Source organism: Schistocerca serialis, chromosome 10, assembly GCF_023864345.2.
Source record: "Schistocerca serialis cubense isolate TAMUIC-IGC-003099 chromosome 10, iqSchSeri2.2, whole genome shotgun sequence".
NCBI lineage: Eukaryota > Metazoa > Arthropoda > Insecta > Orthoptera > Acrididae > Schistocerca > Schistocerca serialis.
Window position 1 is genome coordinate 50,968,718 of NC_064647.1, and position 23,607 is coordinate 50,992,324.

At 40.2% G+C, this 23,607-nt stretch overlaps 1 protein-coding gene across 5 annotated transcripts in view; it reads left to right on the forward strand.

The window, feature by feature from the left end:
• The first annotated feature begins 2,088 nt into the window (after nucleotides 1-2,088).
• LOC126425144 (zinc finger protein 32-like) overlaps nucleotides 2,089-23,607 on the forward strand; it is a 209,302-nt gene continuing 187,783 nt past the window's right edge. For all 5 annotated transcript variants that reach the window (XM_050088092.1, XM_050088091.1, XM_050088094.1 and 2 more), the window contains exons 1-2: nucleotides 2,089-2,231; nucleotides 19,066-19,134. In XM_050088092.1, coding sequence (XP_049944049.1) covers nucleotides 2,223-2,231; nucleotides 19,066-19,134 — 78 coding nt within the window. In that variant the 5' untranslated portion in view covers nucleotides 2,089-2,222. The remainder of the gene's footprint in view (nucleotides 2,232-19,065; nucleotides 19,135-23,607) is intronic.

The window sequence follows — 23,607 nt, forward strand, 5'->3', positions numbered from 1 at the left end:
AAAGCTATTTAGGTATGTCATCATCATCTCACTGTCTCAGAAAGATGCAAAATACTCGGTACAATATTATTCATAGCCTGCTAAGTGAAATAATGTACTTGAAAAGTAAAGGTAATAAGTTCAATAGCTGGTTAAGTTTTAGCTTCGTAGCTCTGCAAAAAAGTGTATTGTGTATGTTTTAAAATATGCTATAGTCTTCTGTCTGTAAATACTCAGCAGCGTGCCTTTTGAATCACTGGCGATGTGCGCAGAGGCGGCCGGGGTTGGCTATTTTCCAATAACTGCTTTGAACGTATACAGAAGTTAGTAACTAATGTAACCAACTCAGAAACGCAGATGAACAGAATACGCAAAAACCACAGCACACTGTGCTGCCACTGCTACTGCTACACGGGATTCTCTGAACTGCAGTTGCAGCGGTCTTCCGGCAAATGCCACTTGCTTGCGCTATTCATTTTAGAGACAGACTTTTACCGGCAATTCTGATTATCTTTTTTGTCTTCAGGCTACATTTACTCTTTGGTATCGTCTGTGGAAATGCTACGATTTTCGACAGTTCAGAGAAGCATTCTGTTAAGAAAATTTTTCGTGATAGTGCATATCTCTCCGCTCACATAATTTCAGTTCCATAGTTGGTATTGCTGCCGTTAACACAACAGAAAACAGTTAATCCAGCTCTTGATTACTGATGTAGGCTATAGCCAGGACCTGTAAATTAACAAGAACTCAAGAAGTGACAAGAGTATAAGGAAAGATGGACTTAAAAATGAGTTGATAGATACGATGAGTTTTGCAGAAATATATGGTCAACATGTCGCATTCATGCCGGCCGGATTGGCCGAGCGGTTCTAGGCGCTATAGTCTGGAACCGCGCGACCGCTACGGTCGCAGGTTCGAATGCTTCCTCGGACATGGATGTGTGTGATGTCCTTAGGTTAGTTAGGTTTAAGTAGTTCTAAGTTCTAGGGGACTGATGACCTCAGAAGTTAAGTCCCATAGTGCTCAGAGCCATTTGAACCGTTTTAAAATGATAAGTGTATGGGAAAAGATGGCTTGCACCTTAATAGGTTACCAGTAGGCTCCAAGAACTTCATAAAATGCTTTGGACATGTGTAAAATAAAAAAAAGATAAGCGAAAGCATACTTCTGATGGGATACAGAAAAAACGGATTTAAAAGAGCAAGTGTGAGTATCAAAGAATCCACCAAATCATAGTCAACAACGTATTTGGTCCACTGATGCACTGTAATATTAATGCCTTAACAGCCGGACTGCCATATCTGAAGTATTATAAAATAGAGTGAGTTAATTTTTTTCTTACAGAATGTGTATATACCAGAATAATCTGCATAAAGTATATTGGTTATAGGATGGCATCGAAGGCTCTCGTTTGTCAGAATGCTGCAACTGCTGTACAGGACGACCGAAAATCTGTTTTTAGTACAGCAGTGCAGTATGCTGTGATTTGCGCGGATTCTGTTCTTCTGCGCTTTTCCATTGGCTACTCATTCCGTTTTGGGTATAGTATTAACAGAGTTAATGGAAAGTAACCATTACTCGGCTTGTCTGCGCATTTCGTGGCCACTGGTTCAAAAGGCGCGCTGTGGAAATGCCAGTATGAGCGTAAACTCACGCATTTGCGCAACTCGTACGTATCCATAGCTATGGTATAAATAACAGAAGTAGCAAGCTTCTGTGAAAGCACTTCATAGAGACATTCATGTCCAAACACACATGTTAAGTTATTTATTTGAGAATTGTGACGCTTCAGACTTCGCCACACTACTACTGTTAGCTCGTTGATGTTGGTAGCAATCGTAAACAAAACACAGTCGACACGAAATGTTCTAATTTGTGCCAACACGATGAGTTATTCAATGTAGGGGACAGTCTCACTTCTTTCCGTAATAAAGCGCAAGTCAACTTTAGAAGAAAAAAAGAGACAATTGAAATAATTAATTATAAGGGTAATATTATGTAAAATAATGGCGTGAAAGTCGTATTGATATAGCCGTAATCGATTACCAGAATAATTACGATTAATCGATTAATAGCGCATCCCTTACCAACCGTTGGAACTTCAGTTAAATTCGTTATCTCTTATCAGTTCACAGACTACAGAATTGAGAAAAGACGTGTGTAGATTCAAGCGCTGTGAATCTGAGAAGTAATCCTGTTTTGGCGTAAAATTTGTGAAAGAGCTGAACTTCTGAGCATTCGCGATGGAAATGGTTAGTTTTATCGTAAAAACAACATAGCCCTATTTGGTCTGTGTGATCTAATATTACACAGTGTGCCACTGATGCCGGGCGAACTTTGCTACTGTTTACGTCGGGTAGATTGTGGTTTACAATAAATTGCAGTAGGTTCATACGAGACTTACTTCTGAGTAGTTCATATGTCTACATGTACATACATGCACCGCAAGCAATCGTGTGTCCCGAAGGATACTTCGAACCAATATTAGTCATTTCCTTTCTCGTTCGACTCTCAAATAGAGCGAAGGAAAAATGACTGTCTTTGTGCCTCTGTACGAGCCGTAATTTGTTATGTCTTCGTGGTCCTTACTCGAAATTTATGTTGGCAGAAGTATGATTGCTCCGCAGTCAGCTACAAATGTCGGTTCTCTAAATTTTCGCAGTAGTGTTCCTCGGAAAGAACGTCGTATACCCTTCAGTGATTGCCATTTGAATTCCGAAGCATCTCCGCTATACTTAGGTGTTATTCGAACATACTGGCAACAAATGTAGCAGCCTGCCTTGAGTTGCTTCGATGCCTTCCTTTAATTCTACATGGTGCGGATTCCGAAAACTAAAGCAGTACTCAAGAATGAATCTTACTAGTGCCCCATATGTGCTATCCTTCACACATGGACCTCACTTTCCTAAAATTCTCCCAATAAAACTAAGTCACCCATTCACTTTCCCTATCACAGTCACCACGAGCTCGCACATTTTCATATCACTTTGGTACGTTATTCCCAGATATTTACATTACATGACCCTGCCAAACAGAACGCTACTTGCACTTAGTCATAAGATACTGTTCTAGGTATTCAGCTATAAACTGGGACACAGCAAGTAAGACTTAATGACTTTTCATATTTGTGTGTTGCCTTCAACAGACTTTGTACCATACCTGCATTGATCATATTGAACAGCTAAAGGTCCATGTGGAATGTTCCTTTTTGCCATAGTTGTGTATTAACATGAACCACATGCAGATTTGAATTTACTCTGTTTGTGGCTTTCATTGTGTTTCTTTAGCCTGTGTTCGGATGGTGCCATGTGATTTTTCTAAGATTCTTGCAGTCCTGTAAATACACGAGCAAAGCAGTTTTAGCATCTTGAGTTCTGTCAACAAGAGTGTCTAGTTTTTCTGTCATTAATGATCTTCCTGTGTCTCTTCTGGATTCTAAAAACGCTAAGAGCATCTGATGAATTACCCCACAATACCACACCATGTTTTACGTGAGCCCCTGTTTGAGCATAGAATGCACTTAACCAGGCAATAATTCCCCTAGCTTATGCTTTTCGTGGGAAGTTTTGTGTGAAACGTGTTGCATTTCATAATTTAACATGATTATATATATAAAACGCTAGCATTGAACAGCAGTGCTATTGGTAAACTGCTTTTAGGGATCTCCTACAAGTATCTTATAAAAGTGGACCTTTATAAGCTAACTATAGCAAGGTACTTTGTATTGACGTGATTCTTTAAAGGTCAAATATTTAAGAAAAATCCTGTTGGCCAAACCACAAATTCTTGTTAATTTTGTATTCAGCAATATTGAGAAAAGGATAATTGCTGCTTACTATATTGCAGAGTCGCAGATAGGCACAACAAAGACACAATCTCTCTCTCTCTCTCTCTCTCTCTCTCTCTCTCTCTCTCTCTCTCTCTCTCTCTCTCTCTCTCTCTCTCTCTCTCTCTCACACACACACACACACACACACACACACAAATGCAACTCGCACACAGATGACCACAGTAGCCAGAGACTGGGACGAAAATTTTATATTCATGCATGTATGTTGAGGTGATGCTCCACCATCACCAAGGTGGGTTTCCATTTATTTTACTTAACAGGACATACTTGTTTATGTTGCTAACTGATCTTATAAAGAAAAATCACCTCATAAAGAATATGTAAACTTAACTTAGCAGAGAATGTTAGTTGTGTTCTTACACTATCACATTTGTTGGCATTGCCAACTTAAAATCAGTTCAATTCTGAACCTAATGAAAACCTCAGGCTATACTACAGCACAGCCTGACACTAAGCTTTACTATAGCTCAATCTGTCACTATAATCTTCATCCACTAAATAGTATATATGTTAAAGAGTGAAAATCAGTAAAGACCTAAAAAATCCATGCCTTTTGTTATTGCAACTCTTGTGCATAGGATGAGTTTGTTGCTGTTTGTAAGCAGTTGGAATTGTCCAGAAAGCTACTGCAAATGAGTATGTGGGGATAACTATCAAAGAGATACCAGAGGTACTTAAAGTATCCCATAGATACTGTCTCCTCTCCAAGAAATACAGCACTTACCTGTCACTACACAATGATTCGACTTGCTGCCGAGTCTGTGGTAGGTGTAGGCCTTTGTACACGGGAGGCAGGTATGGCGTCACAATCATGGTACTACACCTGTACCGGTGATTTGAAACTGAGTTACTTCGACAAATTTCACCTGTTAGGGAGGCTGCTGTCATGGAAAAACATGTTCAAATGGGGTGCAGTCTGTTATCCTTGATAGTTTGAATGTACTTCAAATAATGCTACACTTTAGGTAAGCAGTAGCAGGTGTTTTGAAAGAGGGGGTGGGTCTCATTAATTATGTTGAGGAGGCTGTGCTAAAGGCATTGAGGGAACAGGTGCAGCCAGCTGCAGAAAGTTGTGTATGTTGCAGCAAATGACATCTGCCTTCTGGGATGTGAGTTCAGTCTTGGAGTAAATGGCAGAGAAGGTGGAGAAGATCAGGGTTGCTCATGGAGTTTCACTGAAGGTGAACCTGCATCATTGTCTGCATACCCCTCTGATTCCTAGTTGAGTAGAGGTTTTAAACCAGAGGCTATGAAGGGTCTGTTATAATTTAGGCAATGACTTTATGGGCTGTAGGCCCTGTAAATAATCATACATGTTTGTCAAATTCACACTTATCTGAACCCACATTTGACAATAAGCCTGTAGACATACCGACAAAGTGTGTTAGTTTAACCTCAAACACTGTTTGTATATGCTGTATTTTGAGACTAGTGGGAATGGCATTTCTAACATTGACTCTGGCACTCTGTTAAAAGATGCTGGTCCAGGGAATGGTTTAAAATGAGAAGACTCTGAACCTTTCTGCAGAAACTGTTAATAACTTGTTTAGAGTTTCTTTGCCCTCAAACTGTAAAAAAAGATACGGTTATGCAAAAAATTATTTTCTCTTCTTATTTCTCTTGTGACAGTTCATTAAAATACCACAATGTGGTAACATGCAGGCTACATCATCTATGAAAGAAAAGGAGAACTTGTGTGTATTAATTTTATTACACTTCCTGCTGCATTTTGTGTGCAGAATATTGATTTTCTTCTTAACATCTTCCTGCATAATATACTGCTGGGGACTGTGCTACACCTCTACCATTTTGGTAATTGCCATTGCTATTTTGTTTTTATCCTTCATTGTAGGTTCTGTGTTTGTGGAAATGGTGCTATCAATTGTAATAAAACTTTTTCATCGGATGTTTGCGGTGAAACATCAACACAGTGCCTGCCATCTTCTCAAATTTTCCGTCAGTCGAGATTTCTGTGATACGTGCTGTGTTTGACAAACATTTCAAGCAGCACTGTACACAGTCAAATATTTGGCAAACATAGTAAAATTTGATGAATTGTTTGATCATGTGTAGGGGCCTTTCAACCATAGGGTTAAGAACAGTATGGTCCACCTAAACAGGAAAGCTGTGCTCTACACCACAGAGGCTGCTACACGGGTAGATGCACAAAAGAATTCTTTCGGTTAGGCGACTCAGCTACTAGTCCAGGTAATGAGAGCTGAAGACCCAAACCTATGGTCCCCACATATGAAATGATTAAAATCCTAATGTCAAAGCATTCAAAAGTAATGTAGTTTCAAGCAGTTAAGAAAGAAAGTGGAACTTGCATAATGCCAGAAAGAGGAAAAGTGGCCGAAACCCACAATTGGCAGCAATGAGATGGGATAAGTAATACCGAAAGGATAGGCTTTTGTGAAACAAAAATGAAGCATATGTTGCAGCAGACAAAAAACTGTGATCTATGATAGAAATTGAAGGCCCATGCAAGGCTGTTTGGGCAAGACGCAGTATAAAGGGTGAGGATGAACTTGTAACTGTTTCTTTCTACTGGATGTCTGACTCACTGCCAGATGCAAAACAAAATTTTAGAGAAAACCTCAGCCAGCTGGCATATACATTACCCAATCATACTGCCATCATTATAGGAGACTAATCATCTAACAATTGATTGAGATAATTCAGTTTTGTAAGGGTGGGCCAGTAAAGACTCCCCATAAATGCTATGAAATGCCCTCTATGATAACCAACTGCAACAGATAGATCAGAATGGCAGTGGAGTGTCATATAGAACTGTTGGCAACTATTAGATGTAACTACTTTGAGGATGTTCACATTGAAGCGATATCAATCAGCAGGAGGCAGTAGTAGTGACAATCATAACAGAAGTGCAAAGTGGAACTGAAACACACAGAAAGGTTTACATATTTAGTAAGCTGGAGAGGGATGCAGTAGTATTATATCCGATGGAAGAACATGAAACATTTACATCTGAGTAGGAGTGCTTAAAGGAACTGTGAATCAAATTTAGAGGAATAGTTCACTAAGCACTGGATGGGTATGTATCTAGTAGAACAGTTCATGATTGGAAGGTCCCTACACTTCCAGAGAAACAGTGATCATTCATTCATTCCCATTCATTCATTCATTGTGTTCTGTCAATCCCCTCATGAAGAGAGCCTTCAGGGATGTGGGACAAGTCAAATTATCCACTAACTGGCAGAGGCAGCAACAGGTGGATACTTGTGTAGAGTGTACTAACAACAAATTGTGAAATCAATGGTCTACTCAAACTGACAATCACAATAATTGCTTTCAGACACTTTAGATTCAGCATTTAATTAGATTGATGTAGTTGTCATTGGTGATGAAATAGCACTGCTATCTGGTCTTGTTTATTTCTGATGCTTTTTGTTCACACGCTTAAGTCATGGGCATTCAATTTATTCGTTATCATTACTTAATTTCAGTGTATAGTTAAATGTACTAAAATGAACTTAATTCAGGTTCAGATAATTTTAGTTTATTTGTCAGTGAGTTAGAGGTAATAGAGACCACAGACTGAATAGCAGAAGCTGGCTACTAAAAAAAAAAAATGTTTTGTAGTTAACAGTCATCCAATCTGCAATGGCAATATTTTTCAAAATTAAAAATCATGACCAATTTTGCATCAATTGAAGACACGTACTCAGGTGATATCCTTTTTTTTTTTTTTTTTGTCACAATGAAAAGTTAACTGCCTTGGAGCCACTTCCCATCATCCACATCAGGTTATGAACTTGTATTGTGCCAAAAGTGGTAGCTCATAGATAAAATTAAGGGGATAGCAGAATCATGACTGAGCAGCAGCAACAGCAGGCAAGGCAGTAGTGACTGCTCTGGGTTCCCCCTTTCCCACCTGTGACACCGTCCTGGTATCCCCTTCATTTCAACTATCGACTATCACTTTTAGCACTGTGAGTTTGATTTGATGTGAATAATGGGGAGTGGCTCTAAGGCAGTTAGCTTTCTGCTATGAATTGTTAAAAAAGAATCTCTCTCATCTGAAGATGCATCTTCAATTGACATGAAACTGGTCACGACTTTTACTAAAAGTATTGTACAGCCAGTGCAGATCATGTCATTCAAAATGTGGAGATTTGGCTGCAGTTGCCCACAATTTAAAATAACGCACTTTGTGGAAATGACTTCGTACTGTTTATGAAATTGGTGCTGGGCACTGAACTTCAAATACTATAAATATGAAGAAAATGGAAGAGGTTAGAGGAGTCTGTAAGTAACCTTGTTGTATGTAAATAGTGGGTCTGCACCACACTTTTGAGAGAGCTATTGGCAGAACTGCAGCCCGCCACAGTCGTATTGTGGCCTTAGTGTCTGCATGCACTGAAGATGGTATGGATACAGAAATTGTTCATGAATTGCTGCTCAGACAAGAATATGCTTCATACTGTCCACAAATTGTTTTATTCTGGTATTAGGATATTCGTCCCCTAAGTATAGCACAAGATCCTCAGTTTTGGGGGTCCAAATTGAATTCCTGTCTATCGTTTGGGGTGCCAGGGAACCTGTGACCATAGAGCAATGGCAGTGTTCCATTCACTGAACCATAGCAGAAAGTCATATCCACCTTTATCACTTGAGTAAAATTAGGCTTCTATTCCATACAAGTGGTGAAAAATAGAAACAAAATGGATGTAATCATTCGCATTTGTACATACAAACAGCACAATAACAGTGAACACTGAAGTGACATAATCTGTTTAAATAAGAAGACAACATGATACATACCCAGAGTCATGAATAATTTACTGTACAGTGTCACACACTGACACAACTGAGACTACTGTACAAAAGGACTTGGACCCCACAACAGGCTGATTGACTACTTAGTTCTGAAACAGTATCAGTATTCCAATGATACCAACAGACAAAAAATGTGACTCAATTGGTTCAATGGGTGGAGCACCAAGCAATGACTGTGTTCATATCCACAAATGCCTTTCAGCTCTTTTTGTGCACATCTGTTCAGATATCAGAAAGTATGCTTTTCAGCATCCACATTTATGGAAAATTGTTTCTGGACTCGATGAGTGCTACCACTTGTCAGTATATTAGGCACTTTTCCTTATTGGGCTGTAAATATCAGTCATATCAATGTACGAACACAGTTTAATGATAACGGTAAAATGATAGTAATAAATGTTACTACTGATGCATTAAGAACTGTGTAGTTTCTCTTAATCTACCCCTTTCTGTCTTGTGGAATTGTATTGTGAGGTGATAACTGACACACAAATATACTAAGAGACATATGAAAATTGTTGAAGAATTAAAGCCAGGAACACGAATATGTTTATTAGTTTTAATGCTATCACTGTTTATGTTGTTTAAGTTTTATAAACAGTAATGTGAGTAAAGAAAGACTCTTTCATATGGTCAGTAGAAGGCTGACTTTGATAGCAAGTAGATTATGTATTGAGATAGCAGTAATTTTTAATTTACTGCCAAATGAATTGAAATAACAGTCTGAGAGAACTTTCAAAAATGGCTAGAGTGAAATACCCTTGTAACATGGAACTGACATATAGTGACAAACTTCCTTAAATGTAAATAAATATCATACACAGATGTAGTTCAGATCTTTCCCTCTTCAGTCCAGATATCTTACACTCGTAAAACTAAGAACTTACTTGCCAGGCTGCAGACCACTTCAGTACTAGCAACTGTACAGGCTATAAGCATGCCTAAAATTTTCAAACTCAGTTTTCTCAAAAGCAGTTCCTGTTTACACGTGTTCAAGTTCTAGCCCTACACAACCTGTTAGTATGAATCAAATCACCGAATCGAACTCCTGCAGCAATGCAGCTACTCTCAGAAATATTCAAAGATCTGACCTCTGCACTGGAATATGTTCACTGAAAGCAATCCATTACCCCAATCTCCAACAGGCTCCTAGCAGCTTCTGGTGATAATATGGTCAAAAATCAAAAGGGAAAGAGTCGCACAAAAACAACAGACTTCAGTTTCCAGAGAAATGAGCATAATTTATTGGCTTTAATGGAAACCTCACTAAATCTGTCTTATACACTAAACGTCTGACAAACTACTTCATTCCAAAACTTAATATGAGGCCTCTTCCTATTGAGTGCCTGCAAATTTGCTAAACTACAACACACACTTAGAAAAGTGGAATGGTTCAACCCAAAATCCATGACCATGCAGAGGCATACACTTTCAGAATCTTTCAATTTTCCATACTACAAGAAATAACTTGGTTCATCTCAAAGTATTACCCACCTATGACTCCTCCAAATACACCACAGAAATACCAGCCCCATCCCAGAGAGTGAGAAACTTCTATACCCCAAGAGGGCGTCCAGCTAATTCCTTGGCTTTCTTTGCAAGCTCCAAACTACCCCCCAAAATTATTTAACATTAGGAATGTCAGCCAGTCAGAATAAGGAGCAGAATATCGGCATTTTCATTGGCCATTTCCTGCTCCCACTTACTGTGCTTCTGTAAGCTGCCACTTCCTGTCAGGATACTTACAAGCTTTCCTGCAAAGGCCATTGTGGACTAGATGCTGAGTCAGCCTTCTGTGCTCACACCACTGTCAATTTGGGAGATTTAGGGAAAGCCGGCCCTTCAACTCCGGGCTGAAGACAGCCTCCTTTCCTCAGAAATGGACCCTGTCACGGTAGTCACAGGAAGTACACAGGTGCGGCCAGGGAGTTGTGTTACATTTTGTGCATAAAAAACAAAATACCTTTACATAAAGCCTTTATGAGTTTCACATTATAATTCCTGACCCTGTTAGATATTGGAAGAAAAATTGTTGCTCATTAAGCTTAAATATGGGCAAATTAGGTACCAGCACTGAATGTTGTATTAGTGGCATAACAGAGCTTTCAATTAAAGTTGCGCCTTCGGCTCTGATAGTTCTCAACTGGAGCTTTTACTGAAAGTTCAGACTTTGAACTTGAAACACGAAAAATCAAATCCTCGAGTAGTGACTGCTGCTGTTCCAACTCTATACCCCAGGTGGTAGAGGATCATTGCCACCTCCAAAGCTTGCTCAGGCCATCGTAGAGCAATGACTGCTGCTGTTCACAAATCACCTCGGATGTGTCTGCTGCAAAGAGGACTAGTGGGATTTCTTGACAACTTTCTGTAACAAGAGGTAACTTTGTAAAAATCATTAGTAAGAAATACAAACTGTGACACATTGAACCCCGAATCAAAAGAAATTGACAAGTTGATTTGTGAAGGTATGATCCTTCAAGATCTCCCGTTTAATCTCAGGTTTCAATGCCTAATACAGTTTGTTACAGGGCTAGTTTATTTTTACAGTCTGTTGTGTGATATAAATGCCTAATGAATCATTTCAGTTGTTTATAACGATTGTATCCAGATCACAGTGTTCACAAAAGTGATGAGTCAAATTCTTTTAGCCAAATGTAATCAGTCAGGAGTGAGTATAAAGAAATTCTCAAACACTAGCCTTAAACCTGTTTCTGTTTGCATAAACATATTATGAGTAATAAGAGCATAAAATGTTATTGAGGGTTTGATGCTGATGCCATCTAGGAAATCTTTATTGTGTAATTTGTGACTTGGCTGACCAATGACCACTCACAAATTGTGAATGCCCAGATGTAAAGATGATCATTATATACGATTGAAACTAGATACGAATAGATTAATACTACTGAGATTGTAAAAGTAAACTTTTGCCAAAATAAACTGTTGCGATATTTCTTGAGACAATGTGCTTTAGCAGTTTGTTATGCCAAACTGTCAGTCGGGCAGAAGTTCTCAGCAGATTCACATCTGCAGAGTGACAGGTTAAGTGTTTATCTTTTTCTTCGTTTTCCTCGAAGTATATTTATTAAATTTTGTACATTTGTTTCTGTTCAATCTTGGGTTTTTGTAAGGATGAATTCATTCAGTCTGTAACACAATAGTTGCTCACTGAAGAGCCAGCTGCATTGCTCATTAATGCATCTGGGCCTGTTGGTGACACGTAAGGAAGGTAGCAAATTACATATATGGGATTCTGTCTGCTTTTATAGTTTACTACCTCAGTTAGTCTTTCTAGTACGGTTAGGATGTGTGCGTGCTGTGTGCAGATGCAGGAGCAACTGACTACAGTTCACAAACAGCTGAACGCGCTCTTTGCTAAGGTTAGTCACCTTCAGGCTGTTGCCTCGGAGTGTGGTGGTGACGGAGAATCTGTTGTGTCGTATGGGACACCTCACGTGTTGCTTGTTGTGCCCACAGGCTCTGCTTCCAAGGCACCTCATGGTGTACCCGACACAGTGGATCCAACCTCACACAGATCGAGTGGCGGGTGGCAACGCATTTGCGTCACTTGAGGTGGAGGCCCAATGTGTAGACTGGCTGCCTGGCTTCGCCCATTCACCCTGTGGGTGGACAAATGGCTGCTCCTTCAGCAGAGTCATAGTAGGCACTTACGGGGAGGGGTTTACTAATTATCTAAAGCTCAGTGTTAGGTGCGATATGGAGCCCCTTAGGCAGATAGCATTTGGGGCTGGAAAGAAAGCCAATATGTGCTCAGTATGTCTGCGAGAGGACCTCGTCTGAGATGTGGAGGTGGTGTTGCCTGTGGCTATCCAGTGTGCACCCTGCAGTGTGTTGTCTTCAAGTTGTGGCTCGTGCTGGTGCATGGGGTCTGAGGCCATCCTCAGTTCGTACAGATGGCTGGTGGAGGTGGTGAAGAATGTTGGCCTCGCACGTGGGGTGCAATCAGAACTCGAAATTTGTGGCATTGTTCCCAGAGATGATTGGGGTCCTTTAGCTTGGAGCCAAGTGCAGGGTCTCAGTCAAAGGCTTCGTCGACTCCATGATGGTCTACACTGCAAATTTCTACATCTGCATTATTGGGTGGGGATTTGTATGGCTCCTCCTGATTGGTCAGAAGTGCACTACACAAAGGAAGCAACTATTCAGGTAGCAGAGTACTTGTAGAGTTCACATGATGGTTTTTTAGGCTAGGCAGTAGCTTGAGGTGCTCTGATCAACATTCACCAGTTGATACACAGTAAGGGAAGGCAGACAGCGTTCAGAGTAAAGACACTTCAACTTTCAAAGTTTTATCATTAAACTGCAGAATGATTTGTAATAAAGTTCCTGAATTTACTGCCCTGCAGGAAAGTTCTTGCACTAAAATTATTCTTGGGACTGAGAGCTGACTGAAACCCGAAGTGGGAAGCTTCGAGATACTTAGCGAGTCATGGAATGTATATCGGAAAGACGGATTAGAGGCCATAGGAGGTGGAGTGTTCATTGCACTTGACAAAAATATTGTCACGTAGAGGAAGGTGTAAGTAGATGAATGACGAATACTAACTTCACTTAACAAAGGTTTATTCGGCACTTGCACATACAAGAGAGCAGAGCGAACTACCTCTGGCCAGAACATGTACGATATATACACAGCTACAGAACATTCCAGTACAATGATTCTTGCCATTTGTGGATACTTCTAGAATGTACTCGAACCGAATAAACCGAATATAGAAATTAAAATTTTACAGTTCAGGTGAGTTTTGAACTCACAACCCTCCATGCAACAATCCAGTATCATAACCACTATACGACGCTGTTCTCTGAAGGAGGGAGCAATGTCTCAGAAGAAGCTGAGTAGCACAGTCAGATAATCAGTGCAAACAATAATCCATCTATATCCACTAGCAGACATTGGAAATCGTCTGAGGAGGTCAATCCCAACACGTTGGAAAGGCATTTCGGCTGGTGGAATTGGTATGTGTCAGCCAGGTGGTTTCTCAGAAACTGCCTTTCTCCTCTGGCACTCTCGACAGTGCGACACATAGTGATGGACACTCCTAAATAAACCTGGCCAGAAAAATCTCTTGTGTATCCTATCATATGTCTTAATAATGATAATTTTCAGTTTGAACGTTATAAACATTCTTGAGATTGAGAACATTATGTCTATGATCAGTGTAATTTTAGAAAGCATCGCTCCTGCAAAACTCAGCTTGTCCTTTTCTCACGTAATATACTGAGGACTACGGATAAAGAGCAACAGGTTGAGTCCATATTTCTAGATTTTCAGAAAGAATTTACCTTAGTGCTCCATTGCAGGCTGTCAACGAAGGTATGAGCATACACAGTGAGTTCAGATATGTGAGTGGCTTGAAGACCTCTTAAGTAATAGAACCCAGTACATTGTCCTCGATGGCAAGTGTTCATCAGAGACGAGGGTATCATTAGGAGGACCCAAGGGAAGTGTGATGGGACTGCTGTTTATCTCTATATACATAAATGATTTGATGGACAGGGTGAGTGGCAATCTGTGGTTGTTTGCTGGTGATGCTGTGGTATATAATAAGGTGTTGAAGATGAGCGACTGTAGGGCAGCTGTCTCCAAATGTGGAAAATGTTGATTAATGAGGATGAATAGGGAGAACAGACGTGTAATGTTTGTAGTCTCATGCTTGACACAGTCAAGTCATTTAAATATCTGGGCGTAAAGTTGCAAAGTGATATGAAATGCAATGAGCATGTGAGAACTGTGGTAGGGAAGGCAAATGGTTTATTGGGAGAATTTTATGAAAGTGGTTCTTCTGTGAAGGAGACCACATATAGGATGCTGGTGCAACCTGTTCTTGAGTACTGCTCCAGTGTTTGGGATCCGTACGAGGTTAGATTGAAGGAGGACATTGAAGCAGTTCAGAGCCGGGCTGCTAGGTTTGTTACCGGTAGATTCAAACAACTCCTAAGTGATACAGAGATGCTTCAGGAGCTCAAATGGGAATTTCTGGAGGGAAGGCGATGTTCTCTTCGAGGAACACTACTGAGACAATTTAGAGAACTGGCATTTGAATCTGACTGCCAAATGATCCTACTGCTGACACACATTGTATGTAAGGACCGAGAAAATACGAGAAATTAGTGTTCATATGGAGGCATACAGACTGTTGTTCCTCCTTCGCTCTATTTGTGAGTGGAAGAGGGCAGGGAATGACTAGTAGCAGCACATGGTGCCCTCTGCCATGCACCGCATAGTCACTTTCAGAGTATCGATGTAGAGTAGAAATGGGCACCATTTCTTGTTATTTTCAGTTTGTGTATTCGCATTGTATCTTGTAATCATTAATCATATGATTAATTTCTAATAAAACATTTTTTTAAAAAAATTATAAAGAGATAATTTGTGCAAGTCTTCTTTTTTCCAGAAACTTTAATTGTGTGATTGTTACCTCCTAATTTAGCTCCAATTAAACCACCTCTCTTGCATCCGTAGTGTGTGTGGTTTCAGGAAGATAATGTTGACTTATTTGAAGTTGATCATGGATAATAAAAGATTGGCATTACTGGTTTGAATATTTTCAACTTTTCCAGATAATTGTTGTTATCTACGATAAGTGTAAGTGGGGTTTAAAAATAGTGTAATTATGACGTAAAATACTGTTGTATGTGGTCTCGTGTCTCTTACAAAACGGGTGTGAAGAGCTACCTGTAGTGGTGCTGTAAATTTTCAGTCATAGTGATGGCATATGTTTCGGTACTAGAGTGGTGTGCAAGTAAAAAGGCAGCTGAACGATGCTGTCTTTGTAGGGAGAGATGGAGAATGCAGTTGTGTAATACAGGGTGACAGTTATTGAACTACATGAAATAAAATTGCCATAACTTCTGAACGGTTTGTATTAGAAAGTTCAAACTGGACTGTTGGCTGCATGACGGGAATTACTATGTGCCTTGTTGTTGCCAGCCACTTTCATTTGGATGGGTTCATCAATAAACAAAATTGGCGCATTCGGGGGACTGAGAATTCATATTTCACGATAGAGAAGTCTTTCACCCTCAACGAGTGATTGTGTGATGTGCAATGTCCAGTCACAGAATAACCTGTGCGATAGTCATTGATGGCACGGTGACTACCAAACGGTATGTGAAGGTTTTGGAAAATGATTTCATACCCATTATCCAAAGTAATCCTGATTTTGACAAGATGTGGTTCAGCCAAGACGGAGCTCAACTCCATCGAAGCAGGAGTGTGTTTGATGTTCTGGAGGAGCACTTTGGGGACCGCATTCCGGCGTTGGGCTCCCAGAGCCCACTGGCACGGGCCTCGATTGGCTGCCATATTCTCCAGACCTGAACACATGTGACTCATTTTTGTGGGGCTATATTAAAGACAAGTTGTACAGCAATTACCCCAAAACCATTACTGAGCTGAAAACAGCCATTCAGGAGGTCATCGACAGCATCGACGTTCTGACACGTCAGTGGACCGTGCAAAATGTCGCTATTCGTCTGCGCCACATCATCACCAAAGATGGCAGGCATATCAAACATGTCATAACCAAAATCTGAATATCTGTAGTGACATTTACATGTTGAATAAAGTGTGTGCAAACTGTAGTTTGCAACTATTTTATTTTTATTTTTTCATATGGATCAATAATTGTCATCCTGTACACTCTATGTAGAGAAAGAGGGATAATACTTTGCAGCATCACCGGTGTGGTCTGTGCCACACCTCACACTCTAGATGTTGCCTGCTGTGGCAACTGTGCCATGTTCCTGCTTCTGACTCCCCCTAGGAAAATATATATGCTCAGAAAGCTGGTCTTGTCTTGTTTGCTTAATGCCACCCATAATGAAGCACCTTACTAAACTAACACAAAAATCTGCACTAAATGTTTTGTGTGTCCCTTGAAGCATACACTAGAGGTGGACTTGGTAGAAGTGACGAAAGTCACGGAATAGCGATGTGCACATATACAGATGGTTGTAGTATCGTGTACACAAAGTACAAAAGGGCAGTGCATTGGCAGAGCTATCATGGCTACACGACTGAAATTAACAGACATCGAACGCAGAATGGTAGTTGCAGCTAGAGGCGTAGGACATTCCATTTTGGAAATTCTTAGGGATTTCAGTATTCTGAGATCCGTCACAACAAGAGTGCCACGAATACCAAATTATCACAGACAATGTAGTGGCAAACGGCCTTCAATTAATGATCTAGAGCAGTGGCGTTTGTATAGTGCTCACAGTGCTAACAGACAAGTAACACTGCTTGAAATAATCATAGATATCGATGTGGGACGCGTGACGAATGTATCCATTAGGCCAGTGTTGTGAAATTTAGCAATAATTGGCTAAGGCAGCAGACGACTGATGCAAGTGAAACTGCTTACTGCACGACATCATCTGCAGTACCTCTCTTGGGCTCGTGACCACATCAGTTGGACCCTAGACAACTGGAAAACTGTGAGACGGTCAGATGAGTCCCGATTTCAGTTAGTTTGAGCTGACGGTAGGGACCGAGTGTGGCACAGACCCCACAAAGTCGTGGGCCCAGTTCGTCAACAAGGCACTGTGCAAGCTGGTGGTGGCTCCGTAAAGGTGCGGGTTGTGTTTACGTGGAAGGATTGAGTCCTCTGGTCCAACTGAACTGATCATTGACTGAAAATCGTTATGTTCGGCTACTCGGAGACAATTTTCAGCCATTCGTGGACTTAAAGTTCCTGCGCTAGCAACACTTTCAGTATTATGGACACCTATGGAGGCAGCATGACTCAATTTTTCTGCAGGGCTCTTCCAGTGACTAGTTGAGTCCGTGCCATATCTTGTTGCACTACGCTGGGCAAAAGGAGGCCCAACATGACAGTAGGTATCCCATGACTTTTGTCACCTTAGTGTACGGCACTGGCTGGAGTGGCACGTGGTTCACTACAGCGTGCCACTGTGCATCGACTCATCACCTACCTTATTATTTGCACACTAATAGAACACTGCCCTAAGATGAAAAATTCTTCCAGGTATCAAAAGACAGAATGTGGAATGGATCAGCTGATCCTACCAGTACTGGGAGTCGGCTTCATCCCATTACATAATGCAACAGAACACTGACAACTGTATTAGTTTTCAGAATATGTGTTCTGGTGACAGACTGGTCAATTGTGTAACCTGAGATCTATCTTAGGATCAAGTGTGACAGTTCAGTTGATATTTGGTGAAGCTAGCTGATATGCAGATACAGTGACGTACCGCTCTGGTGTAAGGTAGGTTGAAAGATGATGGTAGGGAGTTGGGAAAGCAGTATCAAATTCGTGATTAATTCCTCTCCAACACAATGTTTCTCCTCAGAGTGCCAACTCGTAGGGGATGAAAGAGAACTTACACACAGTTTCAGAAAAGCGTGTCACAAGTTGATGCTTGTTGTTGTGTTCAGAGGACTGCAAGAGAGGGAACACTGGGACTGAGTTCAGATCAGGCACAAGTATTCCTCCAATCACAGTGTCTCAATACAGTGTGGTGGAACAGGAGGCAAAAATTCCAGTGGTACCACTGTGTGAGTGCCCAGTCCTAAGTTTTTGTACAGCTGTGCTGTATCTCTGTAATCTGAGTTTTCCTGCAGACTGCATGTGATTTAAGTCCAGGTCATCAACCGGCAGCTTGCCAAGATGACACTGACTAAATCAACTACTGCACGTTTCTCATATTGCAAGAGTTGTATGTATGTTCCTTAGGTGTAATGAATTGAATACACAGAAATGAATGGAAGAATGAGGATGAACTCCATGAAGGTGCAATGATGTGAAATGACATTATTTTAGCCTTGATGGTTTGAGAACACCCGGACTGTTTCTGTAAATATTGCTGAAGAAAAAACTGCAACCTGCCACAGTTGTTGAATGAATGATTTATTTTTCTGTAACTGCTTTAACGTCTGGGCCCATCGTTGTATGCCAGTGAGAATTTATTGCACAAATTCCACATTTTGTCCTTTGTTTGCTGTGCAGCAATATTGTTGTTCTTGATGTTCACTTTGATGTGCCTTAGAATCATTTTTTTGTTATATGCTTTTTGTTAATCACAGTTACTAGTTACAGAGAAATAAATCATTCATTCAAGAAGTGTGGCAGGTTGCAGTGATGTAGACATGAGCTAATACCAATGAAAGTGGTAGAGAGATATTGGCAAACCTGCAATGTGATGCACTGATTTCATCCCCATCAAACAGTTTACTTAAGTTCAGTACATTTGATTCATTTTGTGTCTCTCCCTATGCCTGTGTGTATCTTGGTCCTTGTGACAAGCAGGAATCATAGGTCTGAGTCGTAATCTGACACAGACATTCAGTTTCCGTGAAGTAATTATTTGTATTATGTGGACTGGTCTTTATTTGTGATTTGTTTATTCTGCATTGCAATTGTAATAACACATTTCCTTTCATTCAGGTGGAGACTGATCCACTTGTATCTGTGAAGCAAGAGATCGAGTATGTATGCGTTAAGCAAGAATCTCTGGTAAGTACTAGAATTATATGTAGGCTTTCATTGGATAATTTGCACCTATTTTCAGGCGTATGCCAGTTTATTTCTTTCAGCATTTCCATGACACTCTCTCACTGGTTAAACAGATCTGTGACCATTTCCTCTACTTGTAACTGTCAATATCCTCTGATAGTCCTATTTGGTATGGGTCCCACACACGTGAACAATGTTCTAGGATGTGTCACACAAATGTTTTTGTGCAATATCCTTTTGTAGACTTACTGCATTCTTCTAGTATTCTAACATTGGATCACAGTCTGGCACCTATTTTACTTAAGACTGGACCTATGTGATCATTCCATTTCATATCCCTACATTGTGACACCCAGGTATTTGTAAGCAATGACCCATTCCAATTGTGACTCATTCAGTGGTGGATACAGAGAAACCTCAAAGAGGGGGCACAGAAGATATTTTGAGCTACTTTTAGTTTTACCATAATAAAAAAATAATAAAGTCGCATGCAAAGTTTAAGAAAGTTTCATTTAAACTGATTCTACACATATAGAAGACAATGCCATCTTTTGATATAACAAATTTAAAATTGTGGTTCTCTTCCTTAAATGATGAATTCTATGCACCTAGTCTTCCTGGCAAATTGGTTAATTACATAGTCAATAGGACAATCAGTGTCAGAGTAAGTGTTTATTGTCGACCTCAGCCATGTCTTTGGATGCTGCAATGTTGAAAAACTTCTTTCTACTGTAGCAATAGATGCGGGTAGACAAGCAAATATTTTGTACAGTGTGTGCAAAGTAGGATAGTGATGTGTTGGTAAATGTGCCAACACCTTGTAGATAGAGGAGGCCGAAATGCACGCTATCTAACGCAGACGGGCGTGAATTCTGAAACAGGATAAGTATTGAATGCTAATAAGAAAAGTACGTTGCTTTGGGAATACTTAACTTTTATATAGTCCTTTGGTTTACAACGTTCTTGATGAGACATTTCATACGATAATTATCAAACTATGTAAGGCTAATGGTGCCTTGCTAGGTCGTAGCCATGGACTTGGCTGAAGGCTATTCTAACTGTCTCTCGGCAAATGAGAGAAAGGCTTCGTCAGTGTAGTCGCTAGCAAAGTCGTCGTACAACTGGGGGCGAGTGCTAGTCCGAATCTCGAGACCCGCCCCGTGGTGGCGCTCGGTCTGCGATCACACAGCGGCAACACTCGGGTCCGACATGTACTAAATGGACCGCAGCTGATTTAAGCTACCACCTAGCAAGTGTGGTGTCTGGCGGTGACACCACAGATAGTAAGATCTAGGACAAACAAACAGCACTTGCATAACAGAATCTATGTACTAGGCAGAAACATATGAAATAATGATGACGTGGATGTGTGTCCTACATAGGAAAGTAAAACTACTCGACAACTCGCTTCAGTTGAGTCGACTGACAAAAGAAACGAATGAATAGTGTGCAGGCTGACTGGTGGGGGTGGCGCAGGTGGCAATGCGGGGACCCCGCAAGGGGGGAACGCGCGCCCCGCGCACCCCCATATCTATCCACGACTGGATTCATTTATGTTGTAGTTGTGGGATACTACATGTTTCCATTTTGTGATGAGCACAATTTTATATTTCTGAACATTTCAGCAAGTTGTGAACCTTTACACTACTTTGAAATTGTATCAAGATCTGATGGAATATTTGTGCAGCTTATTTCAGACACTGATTTGTTATAGGTAACTACATCATCTGCAGAAAGTTTGACATTACTACCAGATATGGACTACTTTGATACATGACTGTCAGGCTGTCATGTGTGAGAAACGTGTTGACTTTCACGTGATCTAAGTTTTCAACATTACCGTGTTGGAAATGAGGTGGTCATTCTGTTCAAGATATCTCATTAAGTTTGAGCTTGGCATATATTCTAAGGTTCTACACCAAATGAATGACAATGATACTGGACTGTGGTTTTCTGATCATTTCTACTATCCTCCTTGTAGATGTGTTGTGATCTGTACTTTCTTCCAAACACTCACCACTGTTGATTTAAGGTATCTATGGTATATCTCAGCTGCAAATTCAGTATGGAATACGATAGGACCCCAGAGTGTTGTTAATCCTTTCAGAACTGAATTTTTTTTGGAGGAAGGAAAATTTTTCTTTCTGTGCTAATGCTCTTAGGTGATTTTTTAATGATTTTAGATGCAAGATTTCTTCAAAAATATGTATCCATTTTTGAAACATGCTTTGTACACTGACTTCATTTTATGGACTAAAATAACTACCTACAAAATATTTTCTATTGTAGTAAATAGTGAAATGATCATTCAATAATTACCATGAAAAATAACAATAACAATATTCAATTATACAGTGGAATACAGCAAACCAACCACATCTGTGTATTCTTGTGGTTACATGCTACGGTGCACTCTTACATTGACTAGCTGAGATTTTTGTAGTGATGCCCAACGGTTAGCAGCACTTGCACTTGACGAAAAGGTTGAACATTCACAAATGTGTACCTCAGGTTTCCATAGAGAAAAAATACTTCTGTTGCAGCTAAACCACAGTAAAACTTAATGTACACAATTGTAGCCAGGGGATGTGAAAGGGTTAAATTGTAACAATTTCAACTGTTTCTCAGTACCATTGATCTCTGCACTGATGTGAGAATTACATTGGGACAATAATCCTGGATTTTTCTTTATAAAGAAACATTTGAAAATGGAGTCCAATATTTCTGCGTTTGTTTTAACCTCAATTTTAGTTCATGTTTGTACATGTGTGTGGACACTGTTTTACAACCGACAACTTTTACGTATGATCAGGATTTTTTTTTTTTCTGAGGTCTTTCAATACTAGTCTGCCCCAATACTCACTGAAGGCTTCACACATTGATATATTGACAGCTAAACTCATTTAATTCAACATCTCTCTATCTATAGCCTTACATTTTGTATTACACCTATTATGCAGAAGTCTGTTTCTGTAGAAGTTGCTTTACAGCAGCTGTATGGTATGGCGGGTCCATTGGATTATGCACTGTTCTACTCAGTGCATATCATCTACCCAGTCCATGATCAACTATTATTTCAAACGTGAGCCACAGTTCTTCTGCATTCTCCAGTCAACATCTAATATTTCTAATACCCCGAGAGGTCATCAGGGACGCTTTAACTAGCTTGCTGAACACAAATTATTTCTGGTACTTGTATTACTTGGTACAACTGCTTAGTGGTTAGTGATGCAAGTTTCTATGTGGCCATCATCAAAGGGGCCAGGTCTGTTTGTTGCTATTAGATCCAATCTATTCTCATAAGTGGTCTTCTGTACTATCTGCTCTAGGTCCAGATAGTTTGCAGAGAAGGCATTTAATAATGTTTCACAGGACAAATTATTGCATCTGCCTCTCACAAAACTGTAATTACTCCAATTTATTGCTGAGTAACTAGTCTTCTCTGGCAATAACAGCATGGTTAGGGGACAATTGTACTGTGAACTGGAGTATTATCAGAAGTTTTAAATTACATCTCAGGGTGAATCTGATGGTTGATATTCAGTCTTGCCCAAATGATCTCACCTGTAGCTTCAGTGTCTATCATGGTGGATTTGAATTTCTTGCCTTCTGAGACAGATACACCACCTTCATTTCTCTCTAGCCTGTCCTTGCGATATGCACTTAAATTTTCCCCAAACATATCATTGCTATCAGTTTTGAGTTTTAACCAGCTTTCTGCACCTAATATTATGTGACCTGCAATATTTTTCAGAAGCACTTCAAACTGTGGAACTTTGTTGCCTCAACAATTAATCACTAGGATTTTAATACTCTTGTCTATAGGTGACATGTCCTTTGGCCTTACACCGATTCTTCTGGGTCTCATACTGATATTGTTATCTATACTTAGAGAGTTGTCTAATCTGAAAAACACTTGTGTTCACCCCACAGTCAGCTACGTGGCTAGCAGACTCCATATATGAGGCATGTCTACAAAGTAAGTTCCGTTTGGTTATATAAAACAAATGTGTACAGATACAGAAAAAGTATTTATTGTACAAAAATCTACAACTGTTAAACTACTTTTCTATATAGCTTCAGAAATTTTTTAGGCATAGCGTGGCACAGGTTTTATATGCCTTCTTCATAGAAGGCTGCCGCCTGTGTATTCAACTGTGTGGTAACGAGTACTTTCAGCTCGTCATCATTGTTGAAGTGTTGACCACTGAGGACAGATTTTTGGAGTAAGAAGAGATGAAAGTAACTAGGAGTGAGGTCCGGGCTGTCCGGAGGATATCCCAACTTGCCTCCAGTTAATCTGTAACCACATAAGGGCGTCCACGTCGTTCTTCAGTGTGCACTTAATCACGTCCTTCATTGAACAGTCTGACCCATCTTCTAACCATTGAATCACTCATAGCATTTTGTCCGTAAACCTTGCAGATTTGCTGATGAATTTCCTTTGGTTTAACTTTCTTTGCAGTTAGAAAA